At 41.5% G+C, this 14,523-nt stretch overlaps 1 protein-coding gene across 1 annotated transcript in view; it reads left to right on the forward strand.

Annotated features, from left to right (window-relative positions):
- LOC102842505 (mitogen-activated protein kinase kinase kinase MLT-like) overlaps nt 1-14,523 on the forward strand; it is a 244,632-nt gene that overhangs the window by 174,834 nt on the left and 55,275 nt on the right. Inside the window, exons 12-15 of the mRNA XM_006866647.1 lie at nt 4,764-4,808; nt 7,917-7,947; nt 8,045-8,184; nt 13,943-14,005. Coding sequence (XP_006866709.1) covers nt 4,764-4,808; nt 7,917-7,947; nt 8,045-8,184; nt 13,943-14,005 — 279 coding nt within the window. The remainder of the gene's footprint in view (nt 1-4,763; nt 4,809-7,916; nt 7,948-8,044; nt 8,185-13,942; nt 14,006-14,523) is intronic.

Genomic DNA, 14,523 nt, shown 5'->3' on the forward strand with positions numbered 1-14,523 from the left:
GGACCTTTTCCTAAAAGTCATTCTATTATATTGCCTTAGCAAAATCACATTTTTATATTTTTCTAAATAACCAACCAGAAGACATAGCACACTTGATTTAGATGCTCGGGAACTGTCAAGAGTCTTTTTTTTTTAGTCAGTGATTTTTTGTATGCAGTGGGTTTTGGTCCCCATTAAAATCGATTCATTTGAGGCAGTTTGGAGAGATCTAAAATCACTTCTTAGAGCATTACTGTGTACATAACTGTATTTTTCAGAGCTTTAATGAACATGGTAGGTAGTTTTATGAAAGGTAATTTTACATTTTATTCTGAGTTAAGGATTGATTCTTTCTTTAAAAAAACACACTAGATTCGTTACAGTCTTTTGAAACTAACAGAATCTCACCATACCATATATATAAATATAATAGAGCATGATTTTTCTATAATCAGGCACCTTTTGCTGCTTTTAATAAGACTGGTTTTTTGTTGGTTTGTTTAGGTTTTCAGCATTGCCATAGAGAGGAATCTCTCCTCTTCTTTTCATTATAGCCAAGCCTGGTAGCTCTAGACAAAGTCTTTTCTGTAATGAAAAATGAGAGTCTACCAGAGAAATCTGGAAGATTACAGATGTTTCCTCAGATTCCATCGTAGTTTGCGCTCTACTGCTCCTGAGGACCTTTCTGGCATGTGATTACTTAATTCAAAACTAGAGTTTCAAGCACCTATATTATTTTATATCGTGTGCAGAATAGTTTATCTTTTACTGTCAGATATGGTACACTGCACATACTGCTTTTGCACTCTTTTAAATTTTTTGTACTAAACAATAGAAAATATTTATATACTTTTGAGTGTGAGCTTTGGCTAGATGACATTGTCACCTTACTGTTTTTATTTTTAACAAAACCCATTTCTCAGTTAGTCTATTGCAATGTTATTCTCAGCAAGTCCTACGCCCAGTATCTTGTATAATGTCTGTATGGAGGATTTAACTTTTACTCTTGTGTGGTAAGACTACTCAGTTATTGACTACATAGTTGGAGTTTGATATTCCAGCACAAAGTCTGCATTGTATTCAGAAATCCAAGTTGGTGTCATACATTTCATTTTGATGTGAACTTTTCTTTGCTTTCCTTTGTTCTAAGACTCCATTTTGCAATAAACGTTTTGACAGTAAATTCCTTTGTTATGTGTTGCTGTGTATTTAAGACCCTTGTTAGGTGGGATTCCCCACATCCTTTGAAGGAATCATTGTCACACGACACATGCACATGAGTTAGCTTTTCTCTCCTAAAGTCAGTTGAAGTGTAAATAATGAATTTTTTAAAGTAATGGGGCAGCCATGAGGTGGAATTATTTTTCTATTCCCAAAGACAGAAAGACGTAGCACTCACCCTTCAGCACAGGCACTGACATGTTAACAAGGTACAGAAAACATAAAGGACATGGTAAACCACTGTGCATGTTTTGCCAGAGCGCAAAACTGTCTGGAAGCAGTGCTGGCCTCCAGCCTTCTGCTCACTGATCTTTGCAAGCATCATGTAAAGAATCCAAGTATCAAACTGACTCCCGAGCCTTTTCCTGTCATCATGTTGACGAGCCATCTTAGAGTGCAAAACATCGTCCCTCCTCTCCTGTTGATGTTAGAACCAAAGTTGCTGGTCCTGAGTCATTTCACTAACCACCATCATTCTATTCAAGAAATACTTAATTTCTCAATTTTGTTTAGCACAACATTTGGGAATTGTCTAAAAATCAAAACACTACACATCCCAACTCTTTCTAACAGCCAGCCCTGACGTTAGGAAATATTTCTGCAATTCAGTCTCTTGTTGCTTCAGCTAATCAAACGAGTCCCTTAGTTCACATTTGTCTCTGTGGTAGGAGAAGGGAACGGCATGTCTCTGCAGCTGTACCCAGCTGCCCTGAGAAGAAATACAATTGGCCATGCATTTTCTTTGATCAAGTTCAGCTTTAGATTCTAGTCTTCAAGCCATTTTCCTTTCCTTGTTGTTAAAACAGGTGAGTGTAATTGGCGATTCCTAGGACATACACCAAATGTTTTTGGAGGAGGGAAGAAGCAACTGATGAGGGAAAAGAATGCAAGGGGGTGTAGATAGATAGATAGATAGATAGATAGATAGATAGATAGATAGATAGATAGATAGATAGATAGATATAGCTATTTACTATTGGTAGATCTGGATACTATATAGAGAGAGAATAGTAGAACTGCTAAGAGTACACATTGGTATTTCATATATACAGTACATATAAAATAGAACTCTGAATGCACAACTTATCACCTTTGCAACTCTTCTATAACTCAAACTGTACACATTGTTCAACCTGCACATTTAAAAAAAAATCTTTTTCTTGACCCTCCAGACTATGCCTCTTTTCCCCTTTTTTGCTTCACTCTTCACAACACTGCATCCTGTGCTCTGGTTAGGTGAATGTACAGTGTGCCAGTTATTTTGCCTGGTTCACTTCACCTGGAACCAACTTAACTTCTCCCTGCCATGCAGTGCCCAGCTGAAGCCACTATGCCTTCCATTCCACACACACACATTCCATCTTATTCTATGAAACCCTCTCTCATTATATAACCCTTTTCTCTGGTATACCCACAGACCTTAAATTCTATGCCTGAGAAGTCAGCATTTTGGTAAATGTATCCTTCAATTCGTTCAGCAAAAATATGCCAGGTGTTCTAGTAGGCACTGAGTAAACCAACATGAACAAGGCCTTGGACTCTATGTAGAATTCATATCTGTTTCACCCCAATTATTAAATAAAAGCTCCCTGAAGGCAGGGGCCTTGCAGGGTTTTGAGCATGTGAGAACAGAATAAAGGCCTGCTGATATAGAAGAATGAACGCCCCTACCCTCTGAGTTTTATATCAGCAGTAAAAATAACCACAACCTCAGCTCACCTACATAAAGTGTCCTTTGTCATAGAGGTTACATGACACTTTCCCAGGGTATCTTTTGAGAAAGCAGCAAGCATTGTGACAAATTAAGTAGTTAAAGATAATGGTCACAACTTGGACTAAAGACAATGAAAAATGAAGATAATGGCTTATCCAAACTCAACTCATGATGCAATTTTTTTTTTCTCAAATTACATTAGCATTTATTATTTTGTGCATGGCCATAGGCCAGATATTGAATTGAGTAACTTCAATCTGGGTTCCTTAGGACAGCCCCAGTTTCATATATCCTTCTAACAGGGGCCCTAACATTTGGTTTAAAAAAATATAATGCAAGTGAGATATTTAAGAAAACACTTAGAAAATTCCCCGTGAGGATAGTGTCATAAGCCCTCTCATTGCCTATGGTTGCTATGGAATTTTCACTAAGTTTCAACCAATCCTCAAGTTGGCTGAGAATTCTGCAGTGGACTCTGATGTCTGACAAATGTCAGACAATTCTTGAAAAGGAGGGCCTTTTATGGATGTACAACCAACCACTTGTGAGATCTTGTTTGCTTGAGCTTTTCCTCATGTGCATTTCCAAACAATCAATGTAAATCAAGTGTGGATCAATTTCAAAGATGAGTTAGGAAAACAAAACTATGACTTGCATAAGAAATTAGTACATACACACATAGTGGAGACAAAGGTGAATGTACTTTCGATAGCAGCTATGGGATCTTGAAACACTTCATTGCTTGTGGCAATAGATCCCTAAGAATAGATTTGCTATGGGCATTAGTTCCTCTTTCTGATTCACTGTATTCTGTGACATTGTCATTAAACTATTACAATGTCTAACTTTAAGAAAGAGAGAAATGGGAAAACAAACAAACAAAACCGATTAAAATCATTTCCAAAAACTCATAAACATTTTCTGCCTCCTTCCCCAAATCTAAAGCCCAATGAAGTGGTAACATGTAATACTGGGGAAAGGATGGACCTTGAAGCCAGGGCAACCTGGATTTTAACTCAGTTCCCCTACTTTCTAGGTGTTGACTATGCAAGTTGCAAAATCTCCCTTTCCATACACTTCCTCAGCTATAAAATGGGGGACTTAATGCCTGTCTACAGAGTTGGGTTGCAAATTTTTGATGAAATGAATCTATGTAAATGTAATCATAGTGTCATGCAAATATGAGTTCACAAATAATCTTTATGAAGAGCTGACACTCAAGAAATGAAGACAGTAACCCATCATAAAGATTTCTGTGTGTCTGTAAAACTGCATTCTTCATGCTGCCACTCAACAATAGTACTAGAGTACTGTCCTGGGAAAGCAGGGCCACCTTCTAGGTTCTAGAGCTCCTAACCACAGTGGGAAACCAGCCTTAAAATTAGAGAAGCATTTTGTCTCCCATCACTTTGAGATGTTGGAGTCCACGAGCCATATGTGAACCCGGTATGGTCTTTGTCAGACCCAGACCCCTGGGGAAAGGTTCAGATTGGTCACAGGTTGCAGCATCTGACTGGCTGTCAAGCTGATGGCTTATTCATTGAGTGCTTACTGTATACCATTTACTAAAAGAGGAATGCCAAGATATGCAAAGTCCCTGCTGAAACTGCTCACAACATGCCATGAATTGTTCCTGAGGGGTAATGTATGTTATGGACTTCTATGGTTACAACCCTTCTCTGTGCTGAGGAATTCCTCTTAAGGTCAGGAAAATCATTTTTAATTCAACCTAACCTGCAGGAGGAACCAAGCCCGAGCAGTAGCCAAGAGGTGAATGGGTGAGGCCGAGGGAGAAAGCAAAAAGACAATGATAATATTTTCTTTCATTTCATTCATATTTCCCACGCAGCTGCTGCCTTCCTTTGAGATTAGTGCATGGACTGAAGACGACGTGGTAAGCGGTTTTTTTATTAATGCCACAATTGACCTGGGCAGATAATTCATAAATGTATCCATCCACAAAACTACAGCTACAGGGATAATCAGGAGAATTTGACCAATTACAAATGCTTTGATTTTTAATACAATAATAAAATCACAAGAACAAAAAAGCAAATGTCTCTTCAAATTCCACCTCCATATTTCCCCTGATGGAGTCCCAGTATGATGCTGTTGGATAAGAACTGGACTGCTAATTGCGAGGTCAGCAGTTCAAACCCACCAACTGCTCCTTAGAAACCCTATACAGAGTCACTATGAGTCAGAACCAACTGGATGGCACTTCACATCATTTCCTCTGATAGCTATTCCAGATACAATAAGAAATGCCACTGACAAAATTAAGAGGTAATTCAGGGCACCCAGTGAACATACTTTAAAAATAATAGTAATAATTAGACCGTCTTAGATTTTTCTAAAATGCCAGAGGTGGAATTGAACAGTCAGAGAAAGATTTGGTAAAGGAAGTGCTTAACTTGGACCCTACTAAGGCAAATTTCCTTCTTGCCTAAGGCCTGTATGGAAAGTGACAGGTTGGATTGGTCATCTTTACGCATTCCCAGACAATGTCTGCAGCTGTAGTTAGAGAAAACCGGTCACCACTGAGTTGACTCCAACTCTTGGTAGCCCCTTGTGTGTCAGAGCTGAACTGACCCCATAGGGTTTTCAGTGGTTGATTTCCTGAAAGTCAGTTTCCAGGCCTCCCTTCTGAGGTGTCAGTGAATGGATTTGAACAGCCAAGCTTTTGGTTAGCAGTCAAGCGAGTTAACCATTTGTACCACTGATAGAAGCCCCATGTTTTCAAGAGGATGCAAGTAAGTTACTTAGGAAGTCCAAAGGAAGCCCTGCACCCCACATTTCTGCTTTGACTTGTACTTGTCCATTTCTGTTTCTTCCGTGTCAAAATGAGTATGAGAATTCCTAACCAAAGATCAAAGACCTCAGGGACAAATGTCTGTCCATTTTATAAGTGTAGAGTATCATTAAATGACCAAGACAAAAAAAAAAAAAAAAGATGTGATGCTGGCGGTATGGCCCCCACACCAGGGAACAGACCTAGGTAACACAGCGTACAGGCTCTCTGCTAACAAAACTCTTTGGAAGCTGTTTACTTAACTCAACCTGGTTTCTGGGCCAGAGTATTTCACTCCCAGCCCTTGGTATTCTTACCTAATAAAACAACTTTCAACATTATTTCATGTCTTTGGCTTCTAAAGGGTAAGGAAACTTGGCACACCAGGACTCCAGAGTAGTTGTTTAGTCTCATAGCAACCCTATGTAGGGTTTTCCAAGGAGTGGTTGGTGGATTTGGACCATCCACCTTGCAGTTCAAACCGACCTTTCGGTTCAGTGCTTGTGCCACACTAGGAGTTCCCCAGGCCTTTATTCACAGGCCTAGGAATAATCCCTTTATCACCCTGCAAAGTTGGTCCACTCATTTTCAAAGATTTGTTTTTAAAGCACTGAGCTGGTGTGGCACTGTGGGTTAATGCGCTGGAGTGCATGGTCAGTTTGAACCACAAGGTCGGTGGTTCAAACTCACCAGCCACTCCTTGGAAACACTTTACAGGATCGCTGTGAGTCAGCTCAATAAGGGAGTCCTGGAGACTGGGTATGGTGCTGTAGGATCAGCACTGGACTACTAACCACGAGGTTGCCAGTTCAAACCCAGCAGCAGCTCCTTGGAAAATCTGCACAGAGTCGCTATGAGCTGGACTGGGGGGCGGGGAGGGGGGGCATGTAACAACAAACAAGAAGAAGCTCCAATAGCTATTTTTAATCTTTACCCTGAGGTTAAGTGGTTTCTGGTGGTGGTGGTGTGCCGTGGAGTCTGTTCTGACTCATAATGAACCTGTATAGGCTTTTGAAGGCTGTAAATCGTTATGGGAGCAGAAAGCCTCATCTTTCTCCTGCGGAACCACTGGTAATTTCAAACCAGCTGGCCTTGAGGTTAGCAGCCTGACTGGTAACCACTAGTTTCTAGGCTATTTAAATGAAATTCTAGAATGAAAGATTCCTGGGAGAAGCTGGGGGGCTGGGACTGGTCTCCTTTCTATCTCCTTTACTCTGCAAAGTGAGAGAATACCAGTTAAACATACGCAAAATGTGATTTCAGGACTAGAGGGTCCCTGGGAGATGTGAGGAAGTCTTTGGTCACCAAGGCTAGGAGAGCTTCATAAAACATGATTCCAACCTCTTCATTCTACTCAGAAAATTGCACAGGCTGCTTGTTCTGGACCACATGGGCACACTACTATCTGAAAGGTTTGTGGTTCAAACCCACCCAGAGGTGCCTTGGAAGACAAGCTGGTGATCTGCTTCTGGAAGTTTTCAGCCTTGGAAAGCCTGTGGAGTGTAGCTCTACTCTGCACACCTGGGCTCACACTGAGTTTCAGTTGACTAGAAGACAACTTGTTTGATTTTGTGGGGAAGGCCACATGGCTACTTCATAACCAGGTCTAGAATGGAGGCATCATTCTCTCCAGTCCTCTGTCCACTGCCATGTGCTCCTTTTTGCTCATACAGTTCCTGGGTAGACAAGGGCCCCTCAACAATCCAGGTGACCACCATCACATAAATGGAGAAATAGAAGTAAGGAAGCTTTTTGAAAGGGTTTTCATAACTCTCCTAAATAACGAAGGTGCTCTGATAGCGTAGTGGTTACGAGTAGGGCTGCTAACTTCAAGGTCAGCAGTTTGAAACTACCAACCATCCTATGGGAGAAAGATGAGGCTTTCTGCTCCCACAAAGATTTACAGCCTCGGAAACCCTATACAGTCAGAACCGACTCCACAGCAAACCACCACCACCACGTTAATAAGGAGGAAGATTCCAACAGAAAAAAACTCCAATGGTCCCTCAAAAGTCCAAGACTCCCAAAAGGAAGGGATAGCTCTAGTTTGAAAACGTGAAGTTTTGAAACTACAAATGAAAAATCTTCCATTTTACCTTTGAATAAAGGTTGAGCCAGGAATTAAAAATCTTGAAATCTATTGAAAACGCTTAAGTCTGACCGCTGACCATATGTAAGTCTTGAAAACTCTCTCTGTTGTCTCTTTCACAGTACTTTTGGCTTCAGCAGCTCGTCAGCAAAGGCAAGTAGAATAACTTACCTTCTGAATTCATGGAGTTAGCTTTGCTTTGGACATGATGTAGTCTAATTGTATCCTACCTGCTCCTAACTTCCTTCAGGTGATTCTTCAGAGGAGATGATTGTGTATGCTAACTTGTTTAAGGACAACAACATCACAGGGAAGAGACTGCTGCTTTTGGAGGAAGAAGACTTGAAAGACATGGGCATTGTCTCTAAGGGACACATCATTCATTTAAAGGTACCGCAGAAGGGAGGGCACCCAATCAGTACGTCTGTGTCGAAAATTTCCTGTGTAGCAGATCATGTTTAGATGCTTCAGGTAGAAGCAAGGCTATGCTGGTTGTTAAAATGCTGAACTACCGCCACATGGTACTGTTAATAATTAGTTACTGTCCCCATGGGACTCCTCCTCCCTCTTCCTAAGCCAACACCTCAAAGATTAATACATACCACAGTGGGAGTCACCGGAATACACCTGAATATTACCCCCGTGCCCTCGTGAAGTTTAGTGGGAAAGACAGACATGAATCATGTGATAATGGTCAAATGGAACCTGTGAGAAATGCCACCAAAAAGAGGTGGCATTAGGGTGAGGAAACGTTTCTGTGAAGAAGTTATGGAGGCATTGAGAGCTGAAGGACAAATAGGTGTTGGGTAGGTGAGGAGGCGGGTGTCCCACAGAGAGTGGACTTCCTGTGAACAAGCACCCAGGATTGCAGAGGTATCTCTATTCTATGCTAGAGCAGTCAGGTACCTATTAGAAATCACAAAGGTGGTGACACCGAAGCTACTTCATTGGAGTCCTGGTGTGGCGCTGTATGATAAGCACTGGATTGCAAGGCCAGTCTGAACTGCAAGGTCTAATTCACCAGGCGCTTCTTGGAAACTGTATACAGGGTCATTATGAGTTCGAACAGACTCAGTGGCACTTAACAGCAACAAAGCTACTTCAATAACTTAAAATCATGGGAATTCTGCTAAATTTGAAATCTTTGTCATTTTGAACTGGACCAGATACCACTATGTTGTTGTTGTTGTTAAGTGCCATTCAGCCTGTTCTCACCCTCAATTGGTGTAAATGGAGGGTTTTATACAGTGCAGGAGCTCTGGTAGCATAGTGGTTACGAATTGGGCTGCTAATCTCAGGATCAGCAGTTCGAAACTACCAGCTGTTCTGCGGGAGAAAGATGAGGCTTTCTGCTTCCATAAAGATTTACAGCCTCGGAAACCCTATATAGGGTCGCTATGAGTCAGAACCAACGCCACGGCACATAACAACAACAATACAGTGTTGAAGTCCTCGTGTGGCGCTGTGGGCTAATGCGTCAGACTGCAAAGTTGTTTGAACTTTAAGGTTGGTGGTTCAAGCTCACCAGCTGCTCCTTAAGAACCCTATACAAGGTTGCTATGGGTCAGAATCGACTCAACAGCACTTAACAATAACAACAATACAGTGTCAGTTACCCAATAAGCAAGGTAAGCATGGGCTTACTTGTGCTTACTTCCTCATCTGTAGTGAACAATTTCACATTTTTCCACCACATCAAAGATTCTGCTTCTGGGTATAGTTGACATTTGTCTCTCCCCAAACCCCACAGCATCTTCCTACAGAATCAGAACCTCTTCAAATTTACAATTCCTGACAGGGACGGAGCACCCAGTAAGCAAGTAAGCATGGGATTACTTGTACAACCATATCAATCTGTAGTAAATAGTTTCACATGTGTTTTGCTACATCAACAATGTGAAAAACATGTGAAATTGCTGCAAATTAGTAAGTAAGCACAAGTAAGCCTGTGCTTACTTTGTTTATTGGGTACACATGTTGAAAAGAAGAGCCACAGAGCAAAAGAAGAAATGGAGAAAAGGCAGCGGTCGATCCAAATTCACATCTTCACAAAACCTCTACCACATGCCAACACATTTTTCCTTTATCCTAGTTTGAGCTACCAAAAGAATGCTTTCTAGAAAAATCCCTACTAAGGCCCAAAGAGAACACATTCCCTTCTATTCCTGGATCCATGTAGAAACATCCTTACACCTGCCTCCTCACAGTAACCCACCAGAGGTCATCTCCAAGACAGAATTTGGGAACTCAGTCTTTTCCCGTCTATAAAATGGTCAGGAAAACTCAGGCATAAGCATACGAAGAGGCTTCAAAATTTTTGTGAAAATATTCCATTATCTTTTTCATTCTATTTTTACATGAACTTTTGAAGTCCCCTTGTATATCTCAAAAGGTATGATGAAAGAATTTAATCTGCATCTCTGGGTGAGGATGGTCCACTCTGGAAAGTTTTGCATGCTTAGATGGGCATCGGTATGAAAAGTATTCCTGGAGTGCAGAGAAATTTGGACTTCCAAAAGAGAAATTTTGCAAATCTTGTCTTGCACAAAAATAAGATGTTTCTCATCTTCCTTTCCTTTCTTCTTTCTTTGAAAAAAAGAACCAACATCCTTTTAGGAGCAGTCAGGATGAAAACTAGGTGGTAGATTGTGATGCTCACCTCACCAAAACCACAGTGATTTAATTATCTCCAGACTTGGCCACCCTCAATGAGACGATTCGACACAAAAGCTACAAAAATAGGCTCAAACATACTAATGATCATGAGGATGACACAGAACCAGGACTCTTATATGTATGGTCTCACCATGGGTCAGAACCAACTCCATAGCAAGTAACAACTGATTTGGTCAGTGAAAGCAAATCTTAGGATAATCCAACTGTCCCCACTATGGTAGTTGGTATCATTAGGTCAAGCAATGTCCAAATTGTTCATTGTTCAACAAATTCCACTGAATGCCTTCCAGTTGCAAGACTGAGCCTGTAAAGATTCAACAAAGAATCCTGCCCTTAAGGAATTTACATCCCAGAGAAGAGAGAAAACGTGTTCATCCAGCTCATAATAGTGTCTTGGAATCTCAGAGTAAAGGAGGGTGGGGCTGGGGGCTTTGGGTGGGGAAATGGAGAGGGAAAGCTTCATGGAGTGGACACCCCTTGAGCTGGGTCTTGCAGAGATGACCAAATTTGGAATGTAGACAGGAGAGGGAAAGGAAAACATATTATTCTAGGCCAAGAGAATAAGGAGTTTAGAGAAACGGGAGAACCTAGAGGGCAGAAGAGATTGGCTTTGATACAAGGAATGGTAAGCAGGACTGCCTGATAGAAGTGTAGGTGTAGAAGGGAAATCATGATACATAAAAGGGAGGGAGATGGAGCCAAGTCATGAACAGCTACATCAGGCGAGGACCTGTCATTTGGTCTGCAATCGGGAGCTTTGGAAGTGTTGAGTAATGTCATGTTTAATGCTTATAAAGAGGACTTGAAAAGGTGAGGCTGGATTTTAAATGACTAGGTCAGAGGTTATAAAATAGCATATTGGTTACCTGGACTCCTGGTGTGGCACTGTAGGATATGCATTGGACTGAGAACTGCAAGGTTGACAGTTCAAACCTAGCAGCTTCTCCTCAGAAACCCTTTTTATCATTGTTGTTAGGTGCCATCAAGTCGACTCATAGCGACTGGTACCAACTTGAGCACAGTAGAACGAAACACTGCCCGATCCTAGGCAACATTGGTTTCCTAGTGCTGCTGTAAGAAAGCATCACAAAATTGATGGCTTACTATATTTTAAAAAGGAATCTATTCATTTATCCTCTCATAGTTCTAGAGACTAGAAGTCTAAAGGCAGAGCATCAGCAGGCCCTCTCTCCCTCTGAAGACTAGGGGAGAGTTTTCCTTGCCTCTTGGCTTCTGGTAATTGCCTGAATCATTGATGTTCCTGGACTTGGAGATGTGTCACTCCAGTGTGCCTCCATCATCACATGTCTGTCTTTAAATTTTGTCTCCTTATAAGGATACCAGTCACTGGACTCAGGACCCACCCTAAATCCAACATAGCCTCATCTTGAACTAAATCTTGGTTAGATCTGCAAAGACCCTATTTCCAAATAAGATCCTATTCAAGGTCCCAGGTAGATATGAATTGGGGGAGGAGGCATTAGTCACCCAACACAAGCAGTAATAAGGCCCAAATGTTGTTGTTAAGTGCCATTGACTTGGTTCTGACCCAGAGTGACCCTGTATAGGGTTTCCGAGGAGCAGCTGGTGAGCTTGAACTGCCGACCTTGTGGTTCAAACTGACCTAGCGGTTCAAACCGACTTTGCAGTTCAGTGCATTAACTCACAGCGCCACGCCAGTGGTGTGGTAGAAATGAGATTGGAGAGAGGGAAGGATGCCACTGCTGAACAGAGCTGCTTACAGGTTCAAGAAGGGAAGTACAGCTACAGTGGCACCCTTGACCAAGAACAGAGTGACTATGTGCCTTCCAAAAGGAAGTATATGACAAAGAGCCATCAAAGCAAGCTGAGCAAGGAGAACAAGAGGAGTCCCAGGAAGTAGGTAAATGAGAAGAGAATGGCATTGCAAAAGCCAAAATGCTGAGGGTCAAAACTGTATCCAAACGGGTGTAAGGCAGCAGAGAAGCCAAGAAGCACATGCATAGAGCAAAGCCTTGTTGAAGCAGCTAGCTAAGGCAGGTGAGTGCAATGCCTCCTCTTTGGGTCCCGAGTGTCTGCCCTGAGTTGCACAAGAAATGGGCAGGAAGGACTGTGAGTCCCAAGCTGCCACTGGGAGCTCCAGGGTGAGTCTGCATGTGAATATAAAGACCTTGAGTTCACAGAAGGGTATGTCTCAAAGCTCAGAAACAAAGACCCTCCACCTTATTGACAAAACTAGGGCTGTGATAAAGTGACCACCACTTGGAAACTCAGCCAACAGGAGGTGACATTCCAATAAATTCAGCTACAAAACATGTAATTTCTGCAAATGAACTCATGTCTGAGGGATAGCATCATGGGAAGGAGCCCTGGAAGGATCCTGCATATACCCTTGGGGCACTTAGGATAAATAACATTTCAAGCTGGGTTTTGGGGACAGTGGGTGAGAACCTTCAGATTAGAAGAACCCTGCTGATGTTTTTCAGAATTGTTTCACACACAGAGACAGATGCACATACACATACAAAACCAAACTGTGAGAATGTGGCATTTATTCTCTGCTCTTTCACAAGGACTGCATAGTCACTGTTGGGCACGTCAAAGATTCTCTCAACCCTTAAGTGGTAGGTCATAAAACTAGGAAGCAGAGCAGTATTTTATCTGTTTGCTACTTGGTTGTACTGTTGCAGGTTCTCCCCTGTGCCTGGAAGCCCTCATGTGGAGGAGTCAGGAATAAGGAATAGGATTCAATACCTAATATGTGTTCATTACATTGTGAAGTGTCAACAGCATTCATTTTGCTTTTTAGAAAAAAAATGCAACTAATTTTTCTCACATTGCTAGTGTCACTCCCTGCATGATGTGTTCACAAACAATGCTGAATTATACCTGATGAGTAGCCCCCCTCAAAAAATATGTAATATGTATGTGTGTGTGTGTATATGTATATATATATATATATATATATATATATATATATATATATATATATATATAATTTAAATTGTCCCCTTTCCCCTTAAGATTGCTTTGTGCTCCATCGAAGAAGGGAGTGTCGGACACATGCCCATAGAAAAGCCCTTACAATGCAATCAACCCTTTAGTGAGGTTTTAGTCTTTAATGAATGTCTCTGGAGTCATGTTCTGTTCTTTGTTGTTTTCCCACAGTTACTCAGGGTGACAACTACATTCTTTGCACCAGAACATTAACTTGTCATTGCCCTACGCTGCTGGTGTTTGAAGAATGGTTTTATTTATTGCTTTGTCTGAGCTCTAACATCTTTAAATTTCTCCCTGCTCCATTAAATAATTACAAACTCCCCATCCTACTTCGAACAACCAGGTTTATCCTCAATAGATGTTGGCTATTAACATCCCCAAGATATTTTATGAACTACATAAATAAAGAGGTCTTTATAAGTGTGCCATAATCTGAATCCGCTCTTGGTTTTATCAGATCATTAACGAACTCATGTGATTGTATTTTTTACAGTCAGCCATTGAGAAGTTAACCCACAATTACCTAAACTTGTTTCACTTTCCACCACTAATTAAGGTAAGTGTGGCTTTTTTTCTTACTGAAAGTATAATACTTTTGTTCACCAACACACCTGACACATCCACACCTCAATTTGCCAATGTGGAAAACTGTTGTTTGAAGTGAAATGTAATCACACCTGGGTCCAACAAAAGGCCCTTTGAATAAAGCTTAAGATGTGCATAAACTGAACGCCCTTGTCCCTAGCAAGTTGGAATATTAACTATACATTCCTGATAAGAACCCCACATCTCACCTCCAAGGCTCAGGAACAGAAGTGCTAGCATTGCAGGTGAGGCCCTCTGGTCTTACACCTGGCTCCAAGAGATGTCTGTCCAATGTGGATGTCACTGAAGGAACTCATCTATCAGGGCTCTGGAGTATCACTTGCACAAGATGAGGGTTATTGTTTGAATAAGACATTCCTATGTTTAACACAGTAGGAGTCCTGGGGTGATGCTGCAGGTTAATGCACTGGACTGCAAGGTCAACCTGAACTACAAGGTCAGTTGTGCAGGCAGCCGCTCCTCAGACAC

The sequence above is a fragment of the Chrysochloris asiatica genome, unplaced genomic scaffold (genome assembly GCF_000296735.1).
Source record: "Chrysochloris asiatica unplaced genomic scaffold, ChrAsi1.0 scaffold00094, whole genome shotgun sequence".
Classification (NCBI taxonomy): Eukaryota; Metazoa; Chordata; class Mammalia; order Afrosoricida; family Chrysochloridae; genus Chrysochloris; species Chrysochloris asiatica.